Source organism: Salmo trutta, chromosome 17 (genome assembly GCF_901001165.1).
Source record: "Salmo trutta chromosome 17, fSalTru1.1, whole genome shotgun sequence".
In the NCBI taxonomy this organism is placed as follows: domain Eukaryota; kingdom Metazoa; phylum Chordata; class Actinopteri; order Salmoniformes; family Salmonidae; genus Salmo; species Salmo trutta.
This window is the reverse complement of record NC_042973.1, coordinates 39,748,368-39,757,903: the sequence shown is the minus strand read 5'-3', so window position 1 is coordinate 39,757,903 and position 9,536 is coordinate 39,748,368. Positions and strand designations below refer to the sequence as shown.

The 9,536-nt window shown below is 40.9% G+C and overlaps 1 protein-coding gene across 2 annotated transcripts in view; it reads left to right on the top strand.

The window, feature by feature from the left end:
• Positions 1–2,008: 2,008 nt before the first annotated feature.
• eea1 (early endosome antigen 1) overlaps positions 2,009–9,536 on the top strand; it is a 47,307-nt gene continuing 39,779 nt past the window's right edge. For both annotated transcript variants that reach the window (XM_029696744.1, XM_029696743.1), the window contains exon 1: positions 2,009–2,161. In XM_029696744.1, coding sequence (XP_029552604.1) covers positions 2,138–2,161 — 24 coding nt within the window. In that variant the 5' untranslated portion in view covers positions 2,009–2,137. The remainder of the gene's footprint in view (positions 2,162–9,536) is intronic.

Below are 9,536 nucleotides of genomic sequence, written 5' to 3'. Positions count from 1 at the left end.
ACCGTACCTTCTCCGCTATGCAATCTGGTTTCAGAGCTGGTCATGGGTGCACCTCAGCCATTCTCAAGGTCCTAAACGACATCATAACTGCCATCGATAACAGACATTACTGTGCAGTCGTATTCATCGACCTGGCCAAGGCTTTCGACTCTGTCAATCACCACATTCTTATTGGCAGAGTCGACAGCCTTGGTTTCTTAAATGATTGCCTCGCCTGGTTTACCAACTACTTCTCTGATAGAGTTCAGTGTGTCAAATCGGAGGGCCTGTTGTCCGGACCTCTGGCAGTCTCTATGGGGGTGCCACAGGGTTCAATTCTCGGGCCGACTCTTTTTTCTGTATACATCAATGATGTCGCTCTTGCTGCTGGGGATTCTCTGATCCACCTCTACGCAGACGACACAATTCTGTATACTTCTGGCCCTTCTTGGACACTGTGTTAACGAACCTCCAGACGAGCTTCAATACCATACAACACTCCTTCCGTGGCCTCCAACTGCTCTTAAATGCAAGTAAAACTAAATGCATGCTCTTCAACCGATCGCTGCCCGCACCTGCCCGCCTGTCTAGCATCACTACTCTGGACGGTTCTGACTTAGAATATGTGGACAACTACAAATACCTAGGTGTCTGGTTAGACTGTAAACTCTTCTTCCAGACTCACATTAAGCATCTCCAATCCAAAATTAAATCTAGAATTGGCTTCCTATATCGCAACAAAGCATCCTTCACTCATGCTGCCAAACATACCCTCGTAAAACTGACTATCCTGCCGATCCTTGACTTCGGCGATGTCATTTACAAAATAGCCTCCAACACTCTACTCAGCAAATTGGATGCAGTCTATCACAGTGCCATCCGTTTTGTCATCAAAGCCCCATATACTACCCATCACTGCAACCTGTATGCTCTCGTTGGCTGGCCCTCACTTCATATTAGTCACCAAACCCACTGGCTCCAGGTCATCTACAAGTCTTTGCTAGGTAAAGCCCCGCCTTATCTCAGCTCACTGGTCACCATAGCAGCATCCACCCGTAGCACGCGATCCAGCAGGTATATTTCACTGGTCACCCCCAAAGCCAATTCCTCCTTTGGCTGCCTTTCTTTCCAGTTCTCTGCTGCCAATGACTGGAAAGAATTGCAAAAATCACTGAAGCTGGAGACCCATATCTCCCTCACTAACTTTAAGCACCAGCTCTCAGAGCAGCTCACAGATCACTGCACCTGTACATAGCCCATCTGTAAATAGCCCATCCAACTACCTCATCTCCATACTGTTATTTTTCTTTTTGCTCCTTTGCACCCCAGTATCTCTACTTGCACATTCATCTTCTGCACATCTATCACTCCAGTGTTTAATTGCTAAATTGTAATTATTTCGCCACTATGGCCTATTTATTGCCTTGCCTCCCTTATCTTACCTCATTTGCACACACTGTATATAGATTTTTTTTCTTCTCTCTATTGTGTTATTGACTATGTTTGTTTATTCCATGTGTAACTCTGTGTTGTTTGTGTCGCACTGCTTTGCTTTATCTTGGCCAGGTCGCAGTTGTAAATGAGAACTTGTTCTCAACTAGCCTACCTGGTTAAATAAAGGTTAAATAAAAAAAATAAAAAAGTAATTACCAAATTGTTTCATTTTATATTCAGCTGTGCCTTGCAAGTGCTACAACCAACTGATTTTGTTATCAAAGCTTGAGTTTTGAAACAGCCTATAATAGCGTCTGAGAATAACAATATTGGCAGGCCAGGCATATAGCCAATATGTGTTAATGTATTAGGCCTGCCTACTGCACAAATGAAATTCATACAAAACTATTTTTATTAGGTTCCTGTTAGGCCTTCATTTTTAAAGACGTGGGGTTTTTTTTAAATCTGAGCGCTACATGTCGGCTTGCTTTTTGACTGCGAATGTGATCTTTAATCAGAAAGGGTTGGTGACCATTGTTTTTAAACAATTAAATGTCTTGAACATACTTCTTACTTCAAGACAGAGCCCATCCCACTCGCCCCCTCACAGCTGCTGTACCAAGCAGTGGGCTTGTCATGTGTACGGAGTAACCAACAACGGCGTAAACTTTTCATTTGGAAGGTCGATCGCATTTCATTTGACAGCCAAACACAAATCGATACCATGCTTAGACGGATACTTCAAATGGTAAGATTCCAGAATCAAATCGGCAGGCGTGCAGTTTGTATGAAACCAAGTCCGTTTTATTGTTTCACAGGCCTTCCCTTCTGTGTCTGTCTGTTGTCAGCCAGCCAGGCCGACACAACAACCAGCCGAGATTGATACATGGCTCTGATGCTAGCTAGTTATTTAACGTTTAGCTAGCTGGCTCAAATGTCCACGTATAAAAACAGTTAGCGTGTTGTTACAATTCGCTTACTACTAACTTAGCTACTAAAATATGATAGTTTGGTTCTTGCCATGGCTGATGGTTAAAATGTAGTTAGTTTACCGTCGAGAGCTAACGTTACGCAACATGCCCAGCCAGCTAGCTAGCGCTACAGGTTAGCCGTTGAAATTGTTACTACTGTTAGTTCTAGTTAACCTAGTTCTCTAGAGGATGCCAAGACTAACAGGCTAGCTAAGTTAACCTATAACCGCTACCTAGATAGCGAATGTTAGCCTTCTCGTTTAGCTATGTGGGTAGATAGTTAGCTTTGTTGCTGTAATGTCAAGCAATTAATGTCAAAATCAGACATTACCTCCAGAGATTTTTATAACTAACCCAAGATAGGCTGTGGTCTGTCGTTTTCTAATGTAACGGGCAGAACAAGCCTACACTGAAGTGCGCGTGTGCAATAACTATTCGCTCATGCACTCCTAAACAACACGTTTTTAAAACTTTGGCAAATGGTAAAGTCTACAAAACGTTGTCCACTCTGTTCGTAACCCATTCTAGTTTTGGAAACAGAACTGTATTGAGATCAAATGTTTAATCGATGATAAAATTAGCGTAATGACGACAAATTCATCTCGCTCCGTCTTTTTCCCACTGCCCAGCATATTTGGTATAATAGAAACGCCCACCGGATGCTTCACATTTATACATCTGGTGAACTATCTGTCTCATTGTTCTATCTGTGCTCCTACTAGCCAGCTAGCTATCATTATCATGTGTTATTGTGTATCGCGGATTCAGGTCCAGGTGTCATTAGTCCTTGACAGTTTGCATGTTCCAGTCTTTCTTTGACCAATCTGTGATGACCAATCCAACATGTTCAAAACAAAACGTAGTTAGAGACAAAGCTACTGAATGTTGTAAAAGTTAGCTACAGCTAGCTAGCCCCATTCCAACACTTCATGTTGCATGACCTCTGTTGTAGTGGTCAGACAGCAGAACAGTCAGTTCATGCTAAACCACAGATGGACATTCATTTCAGTGATATCATAGAGGATCTTTGAAGATATTCAGATATTTATCTCTAGCCTACTTGTTAATCACAACAAAAGTTTGTCAGTTACGCTTGATCTTGTTTGCTAATTCTATCACATACTGCATTTCAAATTTATTTCACATTACGTTTTTTTTTTTCTCTCTTTCCTCTATGTTCTTTGGAATTGTCAAGGAAAGATACATACCCAGTAAAGTTGGACGCTGGCTAGGAAACCATGAGGTTATGGGTTAAAAACTATTGGGCAAAGATAGACATCAGTTCTATGAGATACTCCCTCAATGTATATTATGTCAACATTTGTGCTGTTGTTAGTTTGTCTTTGGCAAAAGCATTGGAAAGCACAGGGATGGGATCATAATTTTTGTCAATTATGGAGCCTATTGTACATCCCACGACCCCTAATGTATACAATACATTAAGATGCATGTGTACTACAAATACAATGGGAGAAACGCAGCAGCACATTATAGCTATTCAATCAGACCAAGAAGAGAACATTTATAAACAATAGAACAAATATTAGTGGAACATCACACTGATTTTGATAAATGATTTGTCACAGATGGCCAATATATCGGTGCTATATTGTATAGTTTTGACAATATCGCAATATTATTTTTGCACTAGTTGACTGTACCTGCACCAAAACTCAACTATTTTTCCTTTATAGCTTGTGCTCCATCTTTTTAAATAAGGAGCCATTTTGTTTTCAGAACGTTTTTATTTCCATGACTGATCAAAACTTTTTTACATGGCTCTCACTTGTCCCTCTGCAGCAGACATATGGTGAGCAGTATATTTGAAACATCGAATCTCAATAAAATCACAGTATCGAATCGCAATCCATATAGAATTGTGAGAATCGCAATACATATATCAGTACTTAAGTATTGTGATAATATATTGTGAGGTCCCTGGCAATTCCCAGCCCTAAACGTAACACTATCGTGTTTGCCTGTTGGCTGTGAAAATGTTTGTTAATCAATGATGAAAATGTTTGTTAAACTAACTTCTGATCATTGATTATCTTCACCACATGCATTTTGTTGTTATTTTGTTTAACTCCACCCCTCACAGTCAGCATTGCTGTCATTTGTGAGCAGGTCCTTCTGCATATTCCACTACGCACAAACATATTACATTTTGTAATATCTGCCCATCCGGGCAAGAATTGGATGCATCCCAATCTTTTTTCCCTAGACAAGTGCAGTACATCACCTGTATGGATTGGAAGCTGTATGGTGGAAGAATAGCACAGTGTATAAGTGTACTACTGTCTTCAAGGACCAAGATTTTGTAGTGGATGGAGTAGAGTATATGCCTCTGCACCGCAGGATCATAGGATCGAGCCTCCCTTCAGCTGATCCCACTCTCTCAATACATTGGCTGGAGCAATGCGAGGCTTATGGTAAAAGGCTGTATTAAGACTCATACGCTACAGTATTCCACCTCTATAAAAGTGTTGTCACGCACAGGCCCCACATGTGAACATCAGAACAGGGGTCTGCAGTGTAGAGGCAACCAGAAAAGCCTGGTCCTCTGAGGCAGTAGTACTCTCACATGCACTGTGCTACAGTAGCTCCATCTTGCCCTCTGACAGGCTAGGTGGAATTGTCACTATATTGCTTTCGTCTATCCAACACTCTCAGGTCTAACAAGTGTTTAGGGGCTAGGGTTTGATTGGGATTCAGATGTGTCAACTTGTCTTACCTAGATTCCTCACGTTCTCTTTCCTCACCACCTTTTCAAAATGGATTAGAGGGTTAGATTGGAGGTTTCTCCCTTCAACCTTTCTCCTCCAATGCATTTGAAGAGGCAGTGGAGAGAGCATGCGAGAAATTAACGAAGGGCCACACAGTGGTAGCATCCCTGCCTGACTACATTGCAGATGCATGCCAGATTTCACGCCTGGGTAGGTGTTAAACATATCAACTAACCACATCATATGATATAGCAATCTGATGCCCGACTGTGCAGTCGATGACGTGCGCACAATCATTGGTTGATGTAATGCAACATCAGCAATGTAGTCAGGCAGAAACACCATCACATAATTACTCCCTCCTCCCATTCACACCAATATACTTAGGTAATAGACATGACTGGGTGACATAATAAATAAATGTAAGCAACTGAATACAATGGAAATAAATGATAATAGTATACAATGGCCATTACAAGTTAAAGGTAGATTCACAATGTGACGTTACAATGAGCAGTGGGGTGACTTCTGCGACAAACAAAGAGCGAAGGGACACGAGAGCTTAAGCTCGTCAGCATGTCACACAACTATCATGCTACGAGAGTGAAGCAAACTTTTGTGCACAAGCGCAGATGCTTGCCAGTATCTGTGCGATTGCTGATGACTGCAGCAACTTGCTCTCACTCTGCAATATCTTTGGTTCACACTGCTTGTTGTGTCATGCCATATTGCTGAGTCTCAGTTAAGTATCAATACATAAACACATGCATCCACTCAGTTATTACTCTGGATAGTGCATTCACAATATGTGACCTTGGACTTCATTTGAATCAACATAAAAGAAGCATAAGTAAATGTGTGAGTTTGAAGTGGTTATTTACTCATCGCTTTTTTTGCTGACTTTCCTCCTGCTGGTCGTCACAGCCTCATCTGTACTTGACGTTTCATCTTGGTGTATGCCAATTGTCAAATCTGACAAGTAGGCCTAAACAAAGTAATACTCAAAATATTGTTAGCATAAATAAGTACAGTACAATGGCGCCATCTACACTGAATGTTTTTTTAGAATACATGTACACATTTAGCACTTCACATTTAGCAGTCTACGGTCTATCCTGATTGAGAAACCAAGGAGGCGTAGCCACTTAGACTATTAGGATGTTACCCTTATTTGTTTGTCATTTACTGTTTACTGACTGACTGGAGTTGCACTTACTGCAGTGATTTTAGGAATTCCAGTGGAATGGATCTTTAGTGTTATGATTGAGACATCGGCTAATCAAAAATAAAAATCAATGGCACAATGTTAACATGAAACTGTCTGTCTTACCTCTTTAATGTGAATTTTTAGAAGCTTGACTCCCATTTCTGGTGTTGCTGGAAGTTGATAGACACCCATAGGCCCACACCACAGCAGTCTGGTATTCACATGGAAGAAAAACAGAGAATAAACAACATATCATGTTATAAAGTAATTTCCCTTTAAAATATACATTATTTGTTCCACAATCTCCACTCATCTTTGAGTAGGCGGAACACACAGAGCAATCTTGGTCCTTCTTACTCTGGTCTGTGCTTGCCAGAATGTTTGTACTTTATCCAACAATAATGTGCCAAATTTAAAGCTAAAACATCTTGTAAATAACTTGGGACTTCTATGGCATTTCACTTGTCTTTAGACAGCACTCGCCTGGATGAGGCTTATCCAATTACCGTTCTCATTCTGTTGACAACATGACGTGTGAGGCTGGCATACGCTCCTTTCAGAAAGGGGGCGTGATTTGGCATAACTTGGTTAGAGCATTTTTTTTTGCGAAACCAACGTCGCTACTACGCGACGCTCATTCCTCAAGCGATCTGTTTTGTAAGATGTGGAACTCCGCTTTTAAAAATCTAGATTTTGCTCATCACTAGTTTCTAATTCTGAAAATCACTCCGCTCTCGGTAGCTATGATTCACTAGCTACTTAGAACTACGGCAAACCATGCTCGATCAGCTGAGAAAACCTTCTCCAGCTAGAAGCCTAGTGCAAGCTTCTTTGAATGGCCATATGGTAACTATACTGAACAAAAATATAAACGCAACATGTAAAGTGTTGGTCCCATGTTTCATGTTGTGAAATAAAATATCCCACAAATGTTCCATACCCACAAAAAGCTTATTTCTCTCATTTTGTGCACAAATGTGTTTACATCCCTGTTGGTGAGCTTTTCTTCTTTGCCAACATAATCCTGACAAGTGTGGCATATCAATAAAATGATTAAACAGCATAATCATTACACAGGTGCATGTTATGGTGGGGACAATAAAAGGCCACAAAAATGTGCAGTTTTGTCACACAACACAATACCACAGATGTCTCAAGTTTTGGGGGGAACGTGTAATTGGCATGCTGACTGCAGGAATGTCCACCAGAGCTGTTGCCCGAGAACATAATAGGAATTTCGCTACCATAAGACGCCTCCAACGTCGTTTTAGAGAATTAAGCAGTACGTCCAACCGGCTTCATAACCTCAGACCATGTGTAGCCAGGCCAGGACCTCCACATCCGGATGAAGAAATTGAAGAGTATTTCTGTCTGTAATAAAGTCATTTTGTGGGCTGCGCCATGGGTGGGCCTGGGTGTGACTGATTTCCTTATATGAACTCAGTAAAATCGTTGAATTTATATTTTTGTTCAGTAGTTTGACAGCTTGTTGATGGCACCAAAGTTATGGGACTGTTCTCATAAATCAGCATGTATCTGTCAGCTGGCCTCGCTACTTTGTAACATTTAAGTTGGCTGTGCTGTAGAACTCGGTGCACTAATCACGGCAGAACAGAACTCATTTGTGCGTTAGCTAGAACTTCACCATGTTAGCTAGAGGAAGGGAGTATTCAGCATTGTGTGTGTGTTTAACTGGCGTTGTTAACATCCCTGTCTTTCGTTTCATGTGGCTTGATTTGAGACGAGTTCAGCCAGCAAGCACACACTAGCAAATTTTCATGCACCTTTAAAATTGTATAAATGTGGATTTGTACCACAACAAAGCACCTTAGCTTGATGTAAAATTAGGTAGTGAAGACTTGCAACAACAACAAACAATCTATATTAGCTACACGTTTAGAGTTGTTGGTCAGATTAAGTCTGACTCTTGAGGATGAAAGGTGGTTCAGTGGACGATGTCACCTTGGTAACATTTTCCAATGTTACGACAGCATATTTAAGAAACTTTTTAGCTATAAATATGTGCTGTGACTTATTGTCTTACTCAACTGACGTTGCAAAAATGCATTCCATTGAATGAGCTACAGTAGGGATATAACACATTTACATTTTTTCTCAACCTTTAAACTGCCTTTTTTTTGTTGTTGCGATTTTTCGTTAGAAAAAAACCCATTAAATTCCAGGTGATTTCACAATGCATCTGCGCTGCTGCCAGCTACAGTTTGGGTCTCACGGTGCCTCCCTTTGATGGTTAAGCGTTGCACCTGTACTACCATTACTGTCCCTCAATTCCACATTGCAAAGTTTGCATTTCACAATATCGCCTATCGGCAATCAATAGCTGTATCTCGCTATTTATTGACGTGCAATGTCTCAACTTCAGTAAACCAGGGCCTATCCTCAATGAATAGGCGGTTAGGGTATTCTAAACGCAACAGTCCGAAGACTGAGCACACACTCACAACATTAGCAAAGAGAGAGGAGGGGGCAGGCAGAAATAACTACGTGCTCTAAATGTCTTGTCTTGCATGCCTCGCAAATTCACAGAAGTAGCCGAAAGTTCACCTCTTCCTCTCTGGTTTTATTGAAATCCCACAACTTTCCCCAGGCCTTTATAGACACCTGCTAGTTAGTATAGTTAGTTGACTGTGCCCGATAATGTTTGTACCATGTTTTGTGTTGCTACCATGTGTTGCTGCCTTGCTATGTTGTTGTCTTAGGTCTCTCTTTATGTAGTGTTGTCTCTCTTGTTGTGATGTGTGTTTTGTCCTATATTTATATTGTATTTATTTATTTTAATCCCAGTCCCCGCAGGAGCCCTTTTTGCCTTTTGGTAGGCCGTCATTGTAAATTAGAATTTGTTCCCTAGTTAATGAAAAAGTATATAACACGGAAAATATGTTTTGTGATAATTGTGGGGGAACACGTTTTTCGGTTAGGGGTTTTTGTTAACGTGTTAAGGATCCACATTTCGTTTAAATGTTCACACCCCAAAGCCACATTAGTTAACATCATTTGAATTAACATTCTACATTACCATGAAAAGTATTGCATCACAATACCAGGTAGCCATTGCGATTGTACCCATGATTGCCAGGGTTAGAGGTTCCAAGCCAATTGTATTTATTGTTTGCTACAACACTTTGCATGTTTCAGCAAGGGGCAACAACGTTTCACGTTAAGAGTCCATGTTATCGCATAAACAAACTCATCTGCATG